Source organism: Trichosurus vulpecula, chromosome 3 (genome assembly GCF_011100635.1).
Source record: "Trichosurus vulpecula isolate mTriVul1 chromosome 3, mTriVul1.pri, whole genome shotgun sequence".
In the NCBI taxonomy this organism is placed as follows: domain Eukaryota; kingdom Metazoa; phylum Chordata; class Mammalia; order Diprotodontia; family Phalangeridae; genus Trichosurus; species Trichosurus vulpecula.
Genome location: NC_050575.1, coordinates 405,603,984 through 405,626,447, shown reverse-complemented (window position 1 = coordinate 405,626,447; position 22,464 = coordinate 405,603,984). Strand labels below are relative to the sequence as shown.

Below are 22,464 nucleotides of genomic sequence, written 5' to 3'. Positions count from 1 at the left end.
TCTTGCTGCCAACAAGACTTCAGGTGTAAAAGGGGGAAACCATGTGGCTTCTCTTACCTGAGGTGTTTCCTGATCCCTGCCACCCCCAGGTACTTGTGCCTGCCCCAGTGACTACACCATTCCCTAGAGTTACTTATGATGGATACATGTGATTTTCCCCAAGAGAATGTAACAATGACTGTTTCAGTTTTGTCTTTGCTCAGCTCTTTGCATGGAGCCTGATCATAATAGGAGCTTAATAAATACTTGTTGATTGATTGAACACACACAACTCACACTCACACACACACACATATACACACACAACTCACACTCGCACACACACATACACACACTCTCTCACACACACATAAATACACACTCTCTCTCGTACACACACACACTGTCACATGGGGATGGGACTTTGAAAATCAATGAATCTATCAAATGTGCATACCCATCTTGGACCTGTGGGCAAGATCAGGGCATAACAAGGAAATTCCAGGGACCTCCTTTATACCCTTGGGCAACTTTTAAGTCTTTAATCCTAGTTTTGGCACCTTTGAGGCCACAACAGCACCTGGCATGCTTTTCCCAATCTTTCCCTCCACCCTGAAATCCAATGAGTATTTTTTAGTCCCAAACCTTGGTCCTTGGCTGATGAAAAAAGACCTGGAATCCTGGGATAAGAAACTGATGTGACTGATAGGGGTAGGGTTTGGTTGTTTATGGGCAGGGAGGGAGTATGAGATCCAGGGGTTTTTTTTGGGGGGTCCCCTCCCTCTGTCAGGTGGGCTCTCTCCCCACTACCGGTTTCACCCTCTCTCCTCACTTTTAAAAGGTTAAGTCTGACTGTTTGTTTCCCAGAGGCTGAGTCCAAGTTCAAGGTTCATTGATTGAATGGGTAGTAGTTACAGTTAATTCCTGGAAGCGAGTTGAGGGAATAGGGGAAAGGCGGGTCCATATGTTGTAACTAAGGGCTGTGCTCTCAGGTGATCAGGAACAACGTGATTTGACAGGCTGAAGCCAGAACTCCTGAGTTCTATCTACCTCAACCATTCACTTCAAGTCCCTTTTGCAATCCTGTCTGCCTGTGAAGGCAGTTAGTGCCTCACTTCCCAACAGTTGTACTCAGTTTGACATTTATCAGGTACCTATATGTGCAAAGCCCAGTACTAGCAATAGCAATTTCCCACCTCCCCACCTTTATACAAGTAGCCACCCCTCATAGAAGTCTTCTCGCTCATAGAAGTCCAAGATACTTGAAGTACAGCTCAGTGGCTACCTCCTCCATTCAGACTCCCACATGAGGGCTTTCCTGATCCTCCTAGTCATTAGCACTCTCTCCCTCCTGAAATGCCATTGCACAGAGTTTCTGCTAAAGAGAAGCAGTGTTGCCTAGTGGATGGGGGGGCAGGATTCAAACCCAAGCCCTGATTCCAAAGCTAAGATTCTTTCCACTATGGCTACAGTGAGTGGGGGGAAGAAACAATATAGGCAGCAGAAATAATATAATAATGACACCAGCTGATGTTTATGTAATTCCTTCATGAGCCTTATCTCATTTGAGCCTTGCAATAACCCACAGACGGAGGTTCTACTTCCCTATTTCACAGGTAAGGAAACTGAGGCGAAGAGGAGTGATATGACACAGTGACACAGTTGGTTAAGTGTCAGAGGCAGGATTTGAACCCAAGTATTTGGCATTCTTTCCAAACCGCATCTCTTGAATAACCCTGCAGGAGTTTGAACCTTGTGCTGTGAGCAGAGAACCATGTGATTCCTGAACCATGTGGGCCTCCCAGCCTCACCTACTAACCCTGTCTGCTGACATGATACCTAGGGTGGGGGGTGGCTCCTAGCCTGAGATCAATCCCACCCTGGAAGGTAGATTTTCCCTAGAGAGCTACCAGTCATATTCTAGTTTCATTAGCAGTCAGGGGCTATGAATAGAAAGAAGCCATTCCTAAAGATTCCAGTTACCTTGGATCCAAACCAACAAGAACACGGAGTCCAGGGGAGAGGGGGAGGTGTGACACCAAAAAGGAGCCACGGACTATAGACCCAGAAGAGCCAGAAAGCTAGGGAAGTAGGTGCAGGAGAGCTCGCTACCCTTCATCTTCCTAAGGAGAACCCTTCTTGTGCACTGGGCAGATTGTAAGAACTCTCCACCAGTTTGGGGGCAGAGGGTAGAGCTGGCATGGACTGGGGGGCTGGAAATGAGTGTGTGCCTCCCAGCCAGCCCTTGACTTTGGTGTGAGATGCCCATGTTGGGAGATGTATTTCTACCTAGGTATGGGCCTGGATCCAGCACCTACAGGCTCTGTACCATTTCTCCCCTCCCATAATCCCTTCCATATTAATCCTGGATACACTGTATCAACAACTCTCAAAGTCTGGTCAGAAGCCTGAGACCCTTTCAGGGGAGCAGACAAAGTTAAAATTATTTTTACAATAATACTAAGATGTTTTAATTTCTAGCTCATACTATCAAGATATTATCATATTATTTTTATTATATTGTTCAGTCATTTTCAGTCGTGTCCAACTTTTTGTGACTCCACTTGAGGTTTTCTTGGCAAAGATAACTAGAGTCATTTGCCATTTCTTTCTTCAGCTCATTTTACATATGAGGAAACTGAGGCAAACAGGATTAAGTGACTTGCCCAGGGTCACACAGCTGGCATAGCCTTTAGGATAAAATACAATTCCTCTGGCATTAAAAGCCCTCCTCAATCTGAATCTGGCCTCTCTCTCAAGAATGGTTCCACATTTCTCCCTTTCATGCTCCCTATATTCCAACCACATTGGCCTGTTAGCTGTTCTCCATATGTGTCACCACGGGCATTCCAAGATTCCATCTCCTGCTTCTCGATGTGCCCTATTCCTGGAATTCTTGGCTTCTTTCAAAAGTCAGCTGTGATGTCACTTCCTACAGGGAACCTATCCTGATCCCCTCAATTCCTAGTGCTTTCCACCAGAAATTACTTTGTATTTATCTGTATTATTCATTGTGTAATTATTTATCTGTGTACGTGCTATCCTCCACCCCCACACCCCCACAGAATGTCAGCTCTGTCTTAGTACCCCCAGCATCTGGCACAGGGCTGGGCATACAGCTGGGGCTTAGTAGGTATTTGCTCACTTTCAATAGGCCAGATGCCTGATTTTTTTGAGACTGTGGGACCCATGGGCCCACACTTATTTTCAAGGCTTCCATCTCCCAATCCAGGGTTGCTGGCACCCAGCAGTACTCATTACGGCTCAAATACCACCACCCCCTGGGTCCCATGTCACCTCTGCCTCAGCTCTGACCTGATGTTTTCACTGGGTGGCTTCCCATGCTTTTTGATGGCTGCGCACTCATTCTTGTGGTTCAGCCAGGCATCCTTTTGGCAGGTCCGATCACAATAGTGGGCGAACTTACACTGCCCACATCGCTGGAGCTTCTCCTGCCTTTTAAAGCAAGTGTGGCACACGACCTGGGTGAAGCTGGAAAAAGAAAAAAGAATCAGCAGGGGAAAGTCCTGTGCCAGGAGATGCCAGCCCTGGGGATAGCCAATGTCCAGATGGGTACAAGGTGGGTAGAGAGATGGAAGACCTCTCACTCCCTAACCCATGCTATCTGATTCATGGGAACAAATAAACCCAGGGAGCAATAGCTTGGTGCCTTAGTATAGTCAGTAGTATGGTCAGACTTAAGATGACACAGTAGCATGGTGACTCAGTAGTATGGTCAGATTTAAGGTGACCCCAGAGAGATGCGCAGCGTGTGACCTGAATGAGTCATTTAGCCAATTGGCACCAATCTAGTGGCAACTCTAGAGTGCAGTCTCTAAGACTGTACGACAATGTGCATCAGCAGAGAGAGTTTCTATGCTCATCAAGGTCTAGATCGGACAAAACAAATCAAACCTCCCGGACTGGGGGTGTGGGAGTGAATGGGACATATATACTATACAGGAGGGACTGAAAGATTTTATGCAGTTTTAAGCATTGATAAGGTTTGACAAACTTTAAAACTGCACTAATACTTTTGGGACACCCCGTATTATATACATATTTATGCTACATATTATATAAATGTGCATATAGTTATGCATTATATAAAATACATATATAATATATACCTATTATACATGTGGTAAAAATAAAATAACATTCCATAACATGTTATGTTACATGCCATTTACATAATAATAATTGCTAGCATTTATATATGTGCCAGGCACTATGCTAAGCACTTTATAAATATTATATCATTTTATCTTCACGACAAGCCTGTGGACACATTTAGGTGCTATTATAATCAGCATTTTACAGATGAGAAAATGGAGGCAAACAGAGTTATGTGACTTGCCCAGGGCCCCTAGTAAATGTCTGAGGCTGTATTTGGTCCCAGGTCTTCCTGGCTCCAGGTCTTCTGGCTCCAGGTCCAGTGTTCTATCCACCAAGTGACCTCTCTGCCTCCGATGCTCTGTGTGTATTATATATTGCATACACATATGGGGGGGGTGCATGGAGTAATGGCCAGAGATCTGGCCTCAGAGCCAAGAAGACCTGAGTTCAAGTCTTGAGTGATAGGCTCTGTGTAATCCTGGGCAACTCACTTAACTTGTACTAAAGGCAAATCATTGTAAGTTGCAAAGAGGGCTCCAGTCTATACCATCAGAGGGAGATTCCTTACCTTGGAATTCCCTCTACTATACTGGAACACAGATTCAGTACCTATCCCTATGTTACATATAAGGCCCATTTTACAGATGGGTAAAGAAATACAACAAAATGAAATAACCCCAGCTTCACACCATACAAAACAGAACCAAAAGCCAGAAGGAGCCCTGGGTCTGCTAAGGTCTGGGCTCCCCACTGGAACATGGTGCCTCAGACCCAGGAAGCCCTTTCAGGTTTTCAGAAAGCAGTCCATGAAATGATCTGAAGGGGTTGCAAGTTGGCAATCGGGGAGCAAACAGGAGTTACAGAGACTTTCTAGCCTGAGCCAGCAGCTTGGAACAAAGATGTGGATCCTTGTTAGAAGCAGCAAATAAATGCAGAGACCGATGAAGAGCCCAAGGTCTCTTAACTGGTTGGATGTTCTGAGTTCTGCCACTGGGAGCTGACAAACTTCCCTCTCCTGATTGAGAGAAAAGCCACTGAGAGGACTGGGTGTATGAAAGTCTCTAGATTCTAAAGGAAAGATGGCATCTTCCCAGAAGGTAGCACCTCAGACAAGGACCCCAGTAGGGACATAAATAGATGGTAGCAGTGAGTATAGCCTGGTACTGGGGATGGGAAGGTGGGAGGGAAGGGGGGAGGAGAAAGAAAGAGAGACAGAGACAGGGAGAGGGGAGGAGAGGGAGGGAGGAAGAGAGAGGGGGGGAAGAGAAAGAGAGAGAGAGGGAGGGAGAGAGAAAGAGAGAAGGGGATAGGAGGGGAGTGGAGAGGAGGAGAGGAGGAAGAGAGGAGAGGAGAGGGGAGGAGAGAGAGAGAGACAGTGAGAGAGAGAGAGAAAGAGAGAGAGAGAGAGAGAGAGAGAGAGAGAGAGAGAGAGAGAAAGGAGGATTTAAGAGGGAGAAAGAAAGAGAGAGGGAGAGAGAAAGAAGAAAGGGAGGAAGAGAAGGAGGAGGGGGAGAATAAAGTGACAGAGAGAGAAACAGGGAGAGGGAAGAAGGAAGGAGGGAGGAAGAGAGAGGAAAGAAAAGGAAGGAAAGAGGGAGAGAGAGAGGAAAGAGAAAGAGAGGAAGGGAGGGTTGAAGACTGAGGGAGAAAGAAGCAGAGAGAGAGAGAGAGAAACAAAGAAGAGAGAAAAGGAGAGAGGGAGAGAGAAGGAGGGAGAAAGGGAAAATGACAGAGACAGACTAACAGAGGCAAAGACAGAGAGAGGCAAGGAGCAGCAGACACATAATGCCCAGAAAGAAAGGACAGGATCAGCAAATAGAGAATGCAGGGACTAACAGGAGGTAGTTTGTATTTTATCAGTAACATAGTAAGACTTAATAAACTCTTGTTAACTTGACTGACCCTTGTAGGTAGAATTAAAGAGTATAGGGCTGTGCTTCTTTTCCTTGAGATCTAGAACTAAACTACCTTATTTCCCAACAAGATCATTTCTCCTTGAGAACAGGAACTGTGGCTCACACTTATTTTCTAGCCCCTACATGCCTCCCCACACACATACACATACAATTCTAGCACAGTTCTAAATAGTCAATGCTTAATAAATTTGGGGGGTTGACAAATTGGAAATGATTTTGAAGAACTCAAGATTTTTTAAAACAGAATCATATATCTAGAGCAGGAATGGACTTAGAGGTCACAGAGTCCATTTTACAGATGAGGAAACTGAGACTCAGAGTGGTGACCTGCCCAAGGTCACAGCTGGTAAATGGCATCCTAGCAGTCTTTCCACTGTCACAGTCTCCCAACTATAAAGTAGAGGCTGCCCAGCATGCTCAAGTAGCTACACATGTTGGATGTTTCTGGTAACAGCTGGTGCCTGCACACAAGGGAAAATCAGCAGGTGGCAGGATAAATGAGCCAGCTAGCTAAAGACAGAAATAGATTCAGATGGGTTTAGAGAAATTCCTTAGTGATTGCCTCATAATAGGTTAATATATATATATATATACACATATATATATATATATATATATATATATATACATATATACATACACATATTAGGATTCTCTCTCTAGCCTTTACAAAATCAGGGAGAGCAACCACCATTCTTTAGTAGGTGTGCCTGGCCTGGATAGATTTCCAGAAGGAAGATAATACACCAGTGGCTTATATGGCAGAGTGAAATGGGCACTGGATGTCAGGTTAGGTAGAAGGTAGTTTAGAACTCAAAGATCTGGGCCCAAATCCTGACTCCGCTATTTACCACCTAGGTGACCATGGACAAATGATTTTACGTAATTCAGTTGCATCATCTGGGAAATGAAGGACTTGGACCCTCTAAATCCAATGACCCATTGATTTTTTTTTATCCAATGACCCATGGCTTTGTCTGGGCCAAGACCTTTTCTCATGGCTGAGTAGAATGTAGATTGACCCTAGAACCAAAGATGTAAATTCCAATCTCACATCTCTTACTATTTGCAGGACCTTGGGAGAGTGACTTAACCTCTCTCAGCCTGTTTCCTCATCTGTCAAATGGAGAAGTTGACTAGTCACTCTAGATGGCCTCTTAAGTCCTTTCCAATTCTAGATTTCTGGTCCTACATGTTTCATTCATTCATTCAACAAGCATTTTCAGCCCTTGGGCAAGAACAGTCCTCATATCTCTTAGGACCAAGAAAAGACATGATGCTCTAACAGAAAGAAGGTTGGGTTTTAGAGTCGGGTTCAGATCTCAAACCCTGGTTCTGGTCCTTCCTACCTGTGTGACCCGGGATAAGTCAATTCTCTGGCCTCAGTGTCCTCATCTGTAAGGACTGGACTCTATGACCTCAGAGGTTCCTACCAACTCTTAATCTCTGGTCCTTCGCTCCATAAACAAAAGGCACAGAATGAATTGGACAGCTTTTATTAAAGACATACTATGTACCAAAGACTCAGCAAGGTGCTGGAACAGGAGGAAGCATCCATAGGTCGGTGGCAAGAGAACTAGCTTTGGAGTCCAAGGTCCTGGATTCAAATCTAGACTACCATAATAATATCTGAGGACCTCAGGCTGGTCCTTTCACTTCTCTGGGTCTCAGTTTCCTCTTCTGTAAAAATGAGAGGCTTGGGCTAAATTACCTTTATGCACTAAATCTATATTCCTGGGATACAAAGGCAAAAACCAAACAGTCCCTGCCTTCAAGAAGCTTATGTTCTTTTAAAGAGAAGATAGAGAATGGACAATGGAACAGAGGAATGATATGAACAGAAATAAATAGAAAATACATACAAGTCAGACACAAAGCAATTTGGGGAGGGTTCTAGGGGAGAGTGCTAGCTAGTGGTGATGGGAGGGAGGGAAGGCACTCAAGTATTTCAGTCCTACTGTGTTCTCTATTCTAAAAAGTGGCTTGGATTTGTGGCAGGGTTTGCATGGAATGGCAAAGCACCTACAAGAAGAGCCAGGACCCCCTGGGAGGCAGGAGTGAACTCAGTCTGCTTTTCAGCCAGTACTTCTCTCCCTCATCAACTAACCTGTTGGGACACAGTCTTAATGTTGCATTCTATGCATGCACCCTGGGCTGCTCCATTTAAATCCTGGTGACGGTTCCCAGGTGTACCAGGAACGAAATATCCTCTGAAAAATACCTTCATCTTCAAGGTGGGGCCACACACAGGAATCAGAGGACATCGACGCTGTCAGCTTTTCTCCCTGTGGCTGTTTTCTGGTAAAGGGACCCCCTCCCACCACCACACTTCCCCAGCCCCCATGGAAGGTTGCCTTTTTTCCATTTTCTTGTTTTTATCTCTCCGGTGGATGTTTCTTCCCTTACAAGGAGTGAAGCATCAAATGGCATCTTCCTGGCCTTTTAACTCTGACAGCTGATGGAAAACAGTCTAAGCCTCCAGGCCAGCTGCCCCCAACTCCCCCACTGTCACATAAACCAAAGACTGGGTGGATGCACTGGGATTACTGCTGGATTGGCTCCCGAGAGCTGACATTGGCAATAGATTGTCTTTCTCCAGGTCCCCTTCTGGTGCTGGGAAGCTGGGTCACATGCTCAGGTCTCCCCCTTGCTCGGCAGTGCTGGTCCACAAAACTAGGTCCAGTGCAGCCTAGAGTGGTGGGTGCTGCCAAGGCAAAATGCCCCATCCAGTTTTAACTCCATGTGTGATCCTAAGTCCTGCTTCTGATTAGGTGGCCCTGGTTAAGCCAGCCAAGCCTGCTTCACTTTTGCATTGGTGACCCTAGCTCCTGGCACAGTGTTAGTGATCAGCCATCACTACCAAGATACCTGCTTAATAAATGATTATTGACTGACTTCATCTCTCTGTACTCCCAGGCTAAGACTATATCCTGGAGCAGATGCCAATCTTCATCAATCAAGGGAGCTCACACACCAGGAGTGAACCAGATGAAATACATGTTTGGATTCCCGCCCCCCAAATTTGTTTAAATTTGTTTCCTACTATAAGCACATCTCTGTACTAGGCAAGCATAGTGGGGTTTAGTAAAAAGAGCCTGGACCTAGAATCCGAGGAGCCGGGTTCGAAGTTTGCCCTTGCCACTTGCTACCTGTGTGACCTTCCCCTCTTTCTGGCTTAGTTTCTTTGTGTTCAAAATGGGGAAATTTGGACTACAGGGCATTCCTAAAGTCTGGACACATAGGCAAAAATGCATATTTTCAAGAAATGAAATGAATGAAATTTTCAACCACATTTTATTTAATTGGAATATTAACAAATAACATCTTCAATATGATTTCCACCATTTGTGATGCAAAGGTTGATGCCCTATGCAAGATTCACATGAACTCGATGCAATAACTCCACATTGCCGTCAATTTTCCTATGTGTCCAGACTTTACGGCACCCTGTAGTTTTGATTCAAATCAGCAATTGTTCATTAAGCATTGGCCAGATGGCAGACACTGGGCTAGGCTCTAGGGATACAAAGACAAATAGGAAACCACCCCTGTCCTCAAGAAGCTTACATTCTAAACAGGTAAGCACAAAGATGCAGTCTGACCCTATGATCCCATCCTGGATCAAACAGATGATCCATTCAACATAGACTCTTCTCCCTCCCCCACTTTTTAGTGAAGTCTCATTTGTGAGAAACGATAGGTGTGACACCATGATACCATGACATCAACCTTGGAAGTTTGGGGTTTAAGTGAAAGATCACTAATTTCCTTTTAGCATCTTATCATGGAACTTCACTTAGGACTTTCTCTCACCCTATTTATATTTGCATCCAGATGGGTCATTTATAGCCCATATGGGTCTTTTCCCCCTCTTGTCCATGAGCCAACTGTGACTATAAAACCCTCCAGTCTAGGTGGCTGCACACACCCAGTGGCTGGTCTCCACATTAGATGCACAGCCATAAATATTTCAGTCTGAGAGTCTGGCAGCCTCCATCATGCCTGGTTGAGCTCAAGACCCACTTGATTTCCAGTAGGCCTGGCAGACCCTTAGCTCTACAATCAGTCAGCCAGCCTAGTGTTGCTAATATGAAATGCATTACACCAATAACTCAAGCATGCGTATGTTTCCCTGGACCCAATCAATCTCTTAGGAATTGGCCAAGTTTCCATTTAGAAGAAAAGGGGGGAGGGAGAATAAGAACAGCAACATGGGTGATTTATTGGCCTCACTGTTCCTTATCTTTATATCTGATGAGTTTGGCTTACCTAGAAAATTATTTTATCACTTATGTTATAAGCATCATTTGCTTTCTTTGCCAATCACATTTGCATTCATGCATTTGTATATTATCTCAGGTTGCTCATTGACAAGAAACAATCTTAGCTCACAAAGAAACTTAATTTATTATTGTTTCTGGGATTGGTTCCAAAGCTATTTCCCCTCTATCATAACTACAGTCAGCCAACAAGTATTAAGTGTTTACTACATGCCAGGCACTGTGTTAAGCAGTATGGATGCCAAGAAAGGCAAAAAACATAGTTCCTGCCCTCCTTAAGGAACTCCCATTCTATTCTCATGGGGGAGACAACATGTAAATAACTAGGTATACAGAAGAGATATACAGAGTGGATGGATGGTTATCTGAGAAGGAGAGGTGACAGCACCTGAGGGTGCCAAGAAAGGCTTCCTGTAGATGGTAAAATCGGAGCTGAGTCTTGAAGAAGCCAGGGAAACTAAGAGGTAGAGATGAGGAGGGAGGGCATTCCAAGTAGGGCAAAGGTCAGAAATGGGAGAGGGAGTGTCATATAGAAATTATACATATATACACACATGTATAATGCACAATGCACATATACACATATGAATGTAAATATCCAGATTTATTTAATCATATTAAGTAATTGCTTATATCTTAAAATAAATTTATCTATAAATATACTCTATATTTACATCACTTATATTTAAATAATATAAATGTGTACATAATATATACACATACATGTAAATATAATTATATATAAATCGTGCATGTGTGTGTATGTGTATGTGTGTGTGTGAGAACTGGCCAGAAGCAAAAGAAGAAATACAAGCCACAAGCCACGTATGTGTCCAAGGCCCACTCATTGCAGCTGACATTCCTAAAGCACTTTAAGGTCTTCTTTTGTAGGATCATAGATTTAAATCTAGAAGGAACCCTAGAAGTCATTCAATTCCTCCTTGCCTTTCATTTACAGAAACTGAAGCTCAGACTCAACTATTTGTCACAGAGCCATAAGCATCCAAGGCAGGATTTGAACTCAGGTCTTCTTGGCTCCAGATCTAGTGCTCCATCCACTATACCACCGAGCCATCTCTAAAGAAGCCGAGACCCAAGAAATTTTAGTGAATGGCCCAAGGTCACGCAAGGAGTTATCATCGGGGTGGGATTTGAACTCAGATCCTCCAACTCTAGGGTCATCACTCTTCCCATTGTAATATGTTGCCTTCATAGTGATCCTATGTGGTAGGCATTACAGTTATGTTTAGCTGATAGATGAGGGAACTGCAGCCAGGCTATGTGACTCACCCATGGTCACACAGCTAGAAAGTGTCAGAGGCAGGATTTGAACTCAGGTCTTCTTAACTCCAAGCCTTCTATCTTTTCTTTTATCATAGGTATGTGTATGGGTTATGCCAGGTGTGTCCAGCTATACCCTAAGTGGTCAAGATGCTCAGGATCCAGAGCTGGCTTGGGGAGGACTAGAGAGGGAGAAGGGAAATTAATGGCTTTCCCAATCTCTGATAACCCCCATTCGCTGTAGCCACTGTCTCCATTACTCCTGCTTCCTTTCTCCACTTCTTATTCGCTTCCCCTCTCCCCAGTGCTGCCTCAGAGGCTCAGGGACAAAAGGAAGCAGATGCACCCAGCCACTTCATGCCAGCCCCCAGAGTGCAGTCCCCTCTAAGATTTTTCTCAGGCCCCCTCCATGGTGCTGACTCTCCTTCTCCTACGTGCTTCTGCTTGGAGGAGCCCAGTGCCTGTGGGGGTCACGTGGAATGTCTATCTCCCTCCTTAGCCTCCCCAGGAGATGCCTGGTTACTTCAGCCAGCCTCAGCTGGGTCAGATGAAAATGAGCTTGACATGTTTTTCTTCTTCAACAACCTTGGCCATTCTCTTTTCTCAACTTTGGGGGGGGATGCTTGAGGGTCTAAGGAGAATCCACTGATGCATTCAGAAAGGGACCGACTTGTTTGGGATCTAAGCCCGCAGCCTTACTGGTTAGGTCTGAGCTCAAGCTGGCAAAGACAAAGTCACTTGGAAAATATGACTGGTTCTTCCAACTCCACCTCCTAAGACTTCAAAACAGTTCAGGGTAAGATGCAGAGTGGCAAGGGGCAAGGCTCTGAAGCAGCTGGTGGCATGTCCAGCTAGGAGCCAGCAGACTGCTGGGTGGCCTTGGGCAGCTCACGACTTTCCAGCCCCTGTTCCCTCTTCTGTAAAAACAACAGAGTCAAACTAGGTGGCCCTTAGGGTCCTGGAAAGTCTTGAAATTCTAGGAGTCAGTTTTTGGTTCAAGTTAAAATTCAGATCCATTCAGCAGGCTTGGACTTCTTTGAGCTCAGAACTGTGCTCTGTGTCTCCAGAGAAAAGCATCAAAAGATAGTAGCCAGCAGAGCTATAACTAAGGAGGGGCCAACAGAGCTTTGCCACTGGTTGCCAAAGTTAGGGGGTACCAAATCCAGAGGTCATGGACCACACTTGAGTTTTTATTTAACAACATAGGAACAATAGAGTTTAGCTGAGCAGGAATTTTTTTTTGAGAGGGATGGGGTTCTAGACCTATATTTTCACTAAGTACAAGAGAACTCCTGGTATGGAAACTTCCTCTCAATACAGACTAGAAATTTGGCTGCAAGCTATAGTCTTAGGGAGGATACTTGTCCAGGGAAAGGATTCGAACATAAGTCTTTCTGAAAGATTGGTGCCCTTCCCAAAATACCGTGCCACCTATCAGCTGGCAAGAATAATTAACTAGTGAAAATGGGAAGCTATAGGATGGTGTCTGGGGTGAGCTTCTCCCCATTCTATTACCCCCATATGTCACCCTCCCACCTGGTGGCCCCATCCCCCACTAACAAAGAGCCTTTTTCACACTGTGGTATTTGTTCTAGGTTAAAAAAAATCTTCTTGTTACAGCTCTCACGGCAGGACTTGGCTGGCATAGAGTGTATGTTCCCTTCACTCTGTCTGGGTAATAATAACTAGCATTGATACGGCACCTACTATGTGCCAGGCACTGCACTAAGCTCCTTACAAACAGTATCTCATCTGATCCCCCTACCTGGGAGGTAAGTGCTATGATTTTCCCCACATTTTACAGCTGAGGAAACAGGCTAAGAGACAGAGACTGAGAAGAAACTAAGACACCGAGACAGAGAAGTGACCTGTCCGAGGTCACACAGTTAGGAAGTGTTAGGGTCCAGATTTGAACTCTGGTCTTCCTGACTCCACCGCTCTGGCCACGGCACCGCCAAATCACCTCCTTCTGTCTCGAAACAGCATACGGCCTTGTCCTGCCTTGGACGCCACTGCCTTCCCGTGTCCGGGAACCATGCAGCGTGCTTCCTTTGCTATCTAGAAGTCCCTGTAGTGGTGCTTCCATCTTAGCTTGGGTGTCTGGCTCAGCTCGTGATCTCCTAGACCATTCACATCTCTGTGTGTGTCTCTGTGTGGATTTCCAAAAGCAATCTCCCCATGTCTTGGGTCTATCCTATTCCTTCCAAAAAGCATCCTAGGCTAAAAGCTCCAGGGCAGCTCAGGATGCTCGTCCATTCAGATCGCCCTTTCCTCATTTTACAGACCAGAGAGCTAACACCAAGGTTTCCCAGGTAGCAAGATACGGACCAGGATAACATGTAGAGAATGTATAAAACACTAAGCGTTTTTGCAAAACGCTTTACAAACATAAGCTCACTTGACCTTCACAAGTGTGGGGGGCAGAAGCTATTAGGATCTGCATTTTACAGTTGAGGAAATTGACACAGATGGCAGTGAAGGAATTTGCCCGGAATCGTACACCAAGCATTTGAACTCAGGTCTTCTGGACTCTGGGCATGAGGCAGCCTACTGTCTAGCGCGCAGGACCTGGATTCAGGAGGACCTGAGTTCAAATGCTGCCTCAGATACTTCCTAGCTGTGTGACCTGGACAAGTCACTTTACCCTGTTTACCTCAGTTTCCTCATCTGTCAAATGAGCTGGAGAAGGAAATGGCAAACCACTCCAGTATCTTTGCCAAGAACACCCCACATTAGATCACACGAGTCAAACACAACTGAAGAATGTCTTCTTGACTGTAACCCCAGTGCTCGATCCACTGTGCCTCCAACTACCTAACGCGAACCCAGGTGCTCTAACTGCAAATCCAGAACTATTTCTATGACCTCTAAAAATAAGATAACACACGGTCAGGATTAAAGGTGAGAGGCGCTCAATAAACATTTCAGATGAATGAATGAACATCCTCCAGCACAGTTTTGAGTGACATTACGCATTAAATAAATAAATGAAAACCTTCATCATCATCATCATCTTCATTCACTCACTCTTGGCACAAGCATTTATGAAGCACCTCTTCTATAAGCTCCTCATGAGCAGGGGCTGTTTCACTCTGCATACCTCTACCCCCAGCACCTAACACAGTGCCTAGCACATAGTAGGTGCTTTCAAAATGTTTGTTGAATGATTCCTTGCAAGTAGAGAAGTGACATGGAGCAGCATACAGAAGGTTGTCCTTGGTGTCACCGAGGCAAGTCACTTCACCTTTGCCTGCCTCGGTTTCCCCAACTGTAAAACATAGACAACAATAGCACTACCCCTCAGGGTTATTGTGAGGATCAAATGAGACCATTTTTGTGAAGCTCCCAGGATCCCTAGGCAATTCTCTAAGACTTACGGATAACTTAAAGGGAGTTTCCAAACTGAGAGTCCCCTACACAGGACCAGAGTAGTCCAGCCCACCCTCAAAATGGGACCTGGTGATAAAAAGACAAAAAAGAGACAATATGGATGGAAGATGATCTCAGAGGGAAGATGTATAGCAAATGTGTGTATATATGACATATATATCACATATATGATGTGTGTATAAACACAACACAGTTGTTTGCATGTTGTCTCCCCAATTCAAATGTGAGCTTGTTGAGGGTAGGAGAAGCATTTTAGCCTTTCTTCACATATCCCCAGTAGTCGGCACAGTGCCTAGAACATTGTCGACTAGCTCTAAAACAAGCCTGCAATGTGGATTAGGATGGGGCTGATTTATAGGGTGACTAAGAAAATAAAACTTTTATGGGGTAGTTTAACTCATCTCTCACGAGTTCCTCGCTTCCTCAGCCTCCAAGGGATTAGTTAGGCTTTCGGATGTCACCTGCTAGGGAATCATCAAAGGCTTGGAATCTGATCTAGGACCCCTAGGTTCAAACCTTCCTTTTTTGAAAAGTCCCTGGGGCCCAGCAGACGCCGCTGCTGCCTTCATCTGAGGAATGAAGGGCAGGCTTAAACAGCGTCCAAGTTAGTTAACCTCTCAGTGCCTACACCAAAGTCTCTATGGGCTTGAGTTACCCATTTGCATTGACAGGAGGGAGCTTCCACACACACCCCTGCCCCAGTATACTGCACTCACGAAATAACAAATCTGGACAAAAAAAGGCTAATCTAATCCTTAATCCCACTTTCCTGTGATGGAGAGAGCACTGGTTAGGCACCAGAAGACTTGGGTGTGTCTTGGTGGGGAACACCTCTCTCCCTTCAGCTATGCTTGTGAAGGTGATGATCCTGCAGTCCTGGGATCATAGATCAAGGACAGCAAGGCCACTAGATGTCCTCTAGTTCCACTCCCTTCGTTCTTCAGATGATGAGACCAAAGCCCAGATGGGCTAAGTCACTCACTCAAGGTCACCCAGATTGTGAGGTTTCAGAGGAGTCAGAACTAGCATCCAGGTTCTTTGACTATAAATCCAGCACTCTTAAGACTCCACTGAAGCATCTTTCATCGGCCGGTCCTGGAGCCTTTCTCAAGCTCATGAGGCAACCAGATGATAATGTTAATGACAACAGTTTCACTTCCTCCAGCAGAAGCTCCTTGAGGGAGGAAGGGGCTGTCCTCCTTTTTACTTGTTTTCTTATCACCCGTGGATAATAAATGCTTGTTTTTTTGTAGTGGGGGGGAAGGCAGGGCAATTGGGGTTAAGTGTCTTGCCCAAGGTCACACAGCTAGTAAGTGTGTCAAGTATCTTATACAGGATTTGAACTCAGGTCCTCCTGACTCCAGGACTGGTGCTCTACACACTGCGCCACCTCACTGCCCCAATAAATGCTTATTGACTGATTGATTGTTGGAGCTTGGATTCCATGTCTCTGAGCCTCAACTTTCTCTTCCACTCACCAACCCACACATGCCTGTTGTCAGGATCAAATCAGATCATGTATCTTTGTATCCACAACACTCTAAACATGACCTACGATTAGTAGGAAGGATTATAATCAGTTATAATTGAACATTGTAATCCTTGGAGGTTCTAACTGGCATCGATGCAGCACTTCAATGTTTGCACAGAGATTTATCCACATTACACTGTCTCCCTGGATCCTCACAACCACTGCTTTCGATATTATCAGCCCCATTTTAGAGATGAGGAAACTGAGGCAGAGAGAGCCTAAGAGATTTGCCCAGTCACTGAATTATGAGAGTAGGAAATGGGTACTGAGACCTAGGGGTCCAGCACCTTCTCCTTCAGGCAACTAGGTAGTGCACTGCATAGAGAACTGGATCTGGGAGTCAGGGGGGCCTGAGTTCAGACCCTGCTTCAGACCATTGCTGCTTGGGATGCAGGGCAAGTCATTTAATCTCTGTGTCACAATTTCCTCCTCTGTAAAATGGGGATAATAACAGCATCTACTCTCTGAAGGACTAGGGCAGCTGGGGGCACCATAGCACATAGAGCTCTGGACCTGGAGTCAAGAAGTCTTCCTGAGTTCAAATCTGACCTCAGATACTTCCTAGCTGGGTGACCCTGGCCAAGTCACTTCACCCTGTTTGCCTCACAAACCACTCCAGTATCTCTGCCAAAAAAAAATGACCCCAAATGGGGTCACAAAGAGTCAGATGTGACTGAAAAATCAGTGAACAACGATACCCTGAGAGAGTCGCGGGGACCAAAGGCGGTGTTTATAAAGCTCTTTAAAAACGCTAAAGTTCTATATAAATGGTAGCAATTATTATTATCATAAAATCCCATTGTCTCTAGCACCTGTTTGAGAATTTGTTTAACAGTAAAGGCATAGCCTAAATGCTTCCGACTCAGAAACTGTCTTGCCCAACACTGTCATTTTATAGATGCTACAACTAAGGATCAGGGGTTTCACCGACTTGCCCCCAATTTCATGTGGATTGTGTGAGGAGGGGGATCTGAACCCAAGTCTTCTGGTTCCAAAGCCAGCTCCCTGTCCACTGAACCACACCACTCCCTATCTAGGAGAACCCTGGCATAGCTGGACATGAGACCAGGGAGACCTCATTTCAAATCCCACATCCAACATTTGTTAGCTGTGTGACCTTGGATAAGTAGCCTGACCTCTCTGGGCTTCAGGCAATTTGTGGACAAAATCACAGTTCACTGATGTAAAGCCCTGCATGTTGTTATATATTCTCTCAGGCTAGAAAGTTAAAAGAAAAGTCTTCCATGCCCTCTTTACAGTCACACCCACTTTACCCTCCCCTCCCCTTCAGAGTCACCGCAGACACAGAGAAAACGCTGGCCCCAAGGAGAATCTCTGGGGTGTCTGTTGCCCAGTCTTTTTGTGCCACAGATCTTTGAAGGAACACAGTCACCTGGGACTTTTGTTCTTCTTCCAAAGGCTCTTCTTACAGGATTGCGGTCGTGGACAGGAATCTCAGAAGCGACCCTCGCAACACAGCTCTGAAGGATGGAGGGTGTGTGGCAGAGTGCACTAAGGATGAGGCCAGGAACGAAGACACCTGGTGCTGGCCCCAAACCGCCCCGACTAGCGCTAGGGCTCAGGGTGAGTCACTTGACTTATGCCCGGGTAATAAGGGGATAGACAAGATGGTCCCTAAGGTTCCTTCTAACTCGGACAATTTATGACTATGTCAGAGAATAATCAATTATTGGAATTTGGTATAGAGGGGGTAAGGGCTAGATTTGGAGTCGAGTCATAGGACCTGGGTTCAAATCTCAGCACTGGAACGACCATGGAACCTTGGGCAAATCACAACCTCTCTGGGCCCTCCATTCTCTCACCCATAACATGTGAGGGACGGATTGTAAATGAGATGTTTGCAAAGTGCTTTGCAAACCTTAAAATGCCATAGTTATCATTAATCCTGTTATTTTTATTATGACGATCTCTAGTGTTCCAGCTCTGAATCCCTTGACCTCTCATGATTCTAGTTTGTGGTCCCTTGTGGGGTATCAGAGGCTGGCCTCATTCATCTCATCCATTAAGCCTAAGAACCCCCCTCACCCTCCCCACCATACACACACACACACACACACACACACACACACACACACACATACACACACACACACAAATCTGGCCACCTACCTGTCAAAGACTACTGCAGAATAAGCCGGCTCGGCAAAGACCACATCGGCAGCCCAGAGCTCTTTGGTGGTCTTAAGGCCCCGGCCTTTGCCTTCTGAAGTGAACACTTCAACTTTCTCCATTCTTCCTATTGTCATTGCAGAAACCTCCCTGGCCCAGCACAGCAGACCTTAGCAGCTGCTATTTCAACACCTTCGGCATCCCAAAGACCAAGTCCATAAATGGTCTCGCCACCACCCCTTCCCTACACAGCCCTCCTCCCACCCCCCACTCACCTCCTCCCCCTCTGCCTGCTGTAGCACTGTCCACAGGGGATGGGGTAGGGTGGGCAGGGCAGAGGGGAGGAAGGGACCCACTGCCCAGCTGTCAGGACCAGTCAAAGCAGAAAGCAAGGACCAAGGACCAGCTCTATTTGCTGCTTGGATCTGAAAACATTTAGTGTACGCTTTCCCAAGCTGTGTGTACATGTTTAGAAAACCCAGACCTTAATTCATGCTCCTGCTTCGTGAAGGAGTGGAGAGTGCTGGTTCACTGGGATATTTTTAGCAGCCAGATGCTTCTGTCTATCAGGAGGCAACAGCTGAAACAGTGGCTGGAGGAAAAGTGGTATTTGCTGGGACCCTTTCTAGTACCATGATCAGGAGGGATCAAGGGACCTGAGCTGGGGGAAGGGGGCAGCAGCCTCGCTCTCCCACTGGAACTGTGGGAGACAGTGGAGGTAGTGCTGGAACCTGAGTCAAAGAACCTAGACCCAAATCCCAGCTTTGTCCTCTATGACTTGTGCAACCTTGGTCAATTCATTTGACTTTTCTGAGACTATAAATGATTGTAACATCACAGCTCTAGAGCAGGAGGGGGCCCCAAAGGGCATCTCCAGTCTCCCAATGGGCCCTCTCATTCTACAGATAAGGAAGCTGAGGGCCTGACTGCCTGAGGTCACAGAGGCAGGATCTGAACACAGGTCCCTAGACTCCAGCTCTGGTGTTCTTCCCTTGGGCACAGGTTCCTCACGGGTAAAATGAAAGGGACGGGACAAGATAGACTCTCAGCTCCATGCACAAAATCCTCTGGGACCACTTTGTATGTGTGTGTAGCACTGGGGGTCTTGGCCTGTGATTTCTTCAGCATGGAAAACTCCATCTGCCAATATAGACTGGTAACTTAGAATCTTTGAAGAGTTGCCTGGGTCACTGAAAACTTACATGATTGCCCAAGCCAAAGTTGAACCCACGTCCTCCCAACTTTATAGGATCATGGATCAGAAATCAAAAGGGTCTTTAGAGGATATCAAGTCCAATCCCCTGATTTTACAGATGAGGAAACTGAGGCACAGAGAGGTTAAGAGGCATTCCTTAGGTCATCCAACCAGCAAGTAGCAGGACCGGGACTCCAAATATGGAAAGTTTTCCATAGTATCCCATGGCTGACCCTCCATCTGACATCCCATGCTGCCTCCCATTATCTCCCCTCTTACTGAAGGCAAAGGGGCTCTTTCTGAAATTGAAGTAGAACACCCTTGCATATCAGAAATTTACCTGATTTTACATTTTTAGTACCTAACTGTGGCATCTCAAAGCCTTCACTGTCCTGCCTTGAGCAAGAGTAACTTAAGGGATTTATAGCATTATAGGAGCATCTATTATAGCTGGGAGTACATCAATGGAGAGTCATGTTTGAGAAACAACAAAGAAGCCAGTATAGCCAGATTGTAGAATGGAGGGAGGAGAGCTGGGATGGGGGACATGTAAGAAGACTGGGAAGGGAGGAAGGGAATAGGTTGTAAAGGGCTGTGAATGACAACAGAGGATGATGTCATATTTGATTCTGGAGATAATAGGGAGCCACAGGAGTCTAGTGAGTAGGAAGGTGATGTGGATAGACATGGCAGCTGAGTGAAGGATGCATAGGAGTGGTGTGGCAGAATCCACCCCTCCCACCCCTCCCACTTTTATGAGAGTTAGGCTACTTTTGCCTTAAAAGGTATTAAAACCATCCTCTAGACTCAGATGGTTTGGGGAAACTAAAGACCAGTGGACCACCATGGGCAACTCAGAGGCAGGGGAACTTCATTTACCTAAATAAAACTCGAAGTATCCTGAATGTCTGTCTTTATTGGATAACCTTCTTCTGTTTGGCTAAGGAAATCTCTTTATTAACTGTTGTATGATCAATAGCTGTCTTACTGCATTCCAATATGGGACTTAAACTAACAGGAGACTAGCCTAAACCAGGCCCAGCCCAGAACAAATGGAAAGAAACTTAAGGCAGGAAAACCAATCAGAAGGTTATTGATCTGATGGCAGTGAAGCCTTGTACCCAACTCTTTTAGGCTTTGATAATAGAGGAAAATAAACATCTAACTGGTCATCTATTTATTATAATACAAGCACTCTAAAGTCTGTCAATACTTGTCAACGTGATGGGTTATTTATTTTACTATTTGGAATGTTTTGCCTGAATGTAGGAATAAAGTCTTGGGTGGATATGAGAAGAAAGGGTGCTGACCTGATTGTAAGAAGGAATTCCTCCCTGAGACCCCTCTACACAGATGAAACCATGTATCTGATCTAAAAAAAATCAAGAAGCAATAGATGAAGTAGGACCCTGTGTTCTCTACACCTCTCAGACAATTGTGTGGCTGTAACAATGTCTCCAGGGGTTTTGTCTGATCCCTTCTCCTGTTTTCATCAAAGACATCCTTAGTACATGTGTGAACTGTTCTCACAACGATTTTATAAAGATCAGAAAAAACAGGCATGGGCGTCAAAAGCAATGGATGCCTTCTTCTTGACAACCACATCTTGGGGACAGTGATATCTAGGGTATTTTTTTAATACTCTTCCCATCTTAGAGAGACCTTTTCAAAAAAATCAATCGTTGAGTGCCTTTCCCATTGTAACATTCCAAGGATAGAATTCTTCTATGTACTTTTGGTCAGAAACAGCTCCTCTTCCTTTCTTATCTTCTTAGGTGCCATCTCCCCTTCTTATACCATCTAGGGTACTTGGGTACTGGGACATTCCAAATAAGTCCAAATAAGATAGTTCCACTGCCAGCAACATTAAATGGACAGCTATCAAATGCTGACAAATCTCTTGCATTTCTTATCTATCTGTTTCTCTCAAAGATTCTTGGGCCGATCTGATTGAGTTAGGTCTCATATCAAATTTTCTATAGGTTTGTTTCACCCTGTACTACCTTCCATCCTTTTATGATTTAGACTTAGATCTTAGCTTTAACAAACATTTATTAAGCGCCTACTATGCACCAAGCACTGTACAAAGTGTTTCACAAATATTATCTCATTTTATCCTCATAACCCCCTTGGGAGGAAGGTGCTATTGTGACTTTCATTTTGAAATTTAGGAAACTGAGGCAAACAGAGATTAAATGACTTGCCTGGGGTTATATAGCTAGTAAGTGTCTGAGGCAGGATTTGAACTCGGGGTTCTATCTATCCACTCTGCCATTTTGATGCAATTGTGAAGCAGTGTTCTTCATAAGCATATATCCATGGCTACAAAGAGCCTTGTATACAAGATCTCATTCGGCCCTCCCAATGCCCTGTGAGACAGGGAAATACCAGAGAGTTTAAGGCACTTGTTAGCATCACCCAGTGGGTCAATGGCCAGGTCAGACCTCAAGCCCAGCTCTTCTGCTTTCTTTCCCTGACAGCCTCTCTGGGAGTATGCCTTTAAAATACAGTGGGGTCAAGTGAGGCCCCCACAAAGCAGGGCCAGACTCTTCCTCCCAGTAAGTGGGCCTCAGGATAAAAATAGTACTTCTATAGTAGGCTTCCCTCTCCATGACTGATAATGCCTGATAATGCCAATCCAGG

At 45.3% G+C, this 22,464-nt stretch overlaps 1 protein-coding gene across 2 annotated transcripts in view; it reads right to left on the bottom strand.

The window, feature by feature from the left end:
* SMYD1 (SET and MYND domain containing 1) overlaps positions 1–19,070 on the bottom strand; it is a 36,852-nt gene extending 17,782 nt beyond the window's left edge. The window contains exons 1-2 of one of the 2 annotated variants that reach the window (XM_036751142.1): positions 18,627–19,070; positions 3,295–3,471 (exon numbers count right to left, since the gene is read on the bottom strand). In XM_036751142.1, the coding sequence (XP_036607037.1) occupies positions 3,295–3,471; positions 18,627–18,763 (314 nt within the window). In that variant the 5' untranslated portion in view covers positions 18,764–19,070. The remainder of the gene's footprint in view (positions 1–3,294; positions 3,472–18,626) is intronic. The other variant, XM_036751141.1, reaches the window with a different exon arrangement.
* Positions 19,071–22,464: the final 3,394 nt, after the last annotated feature.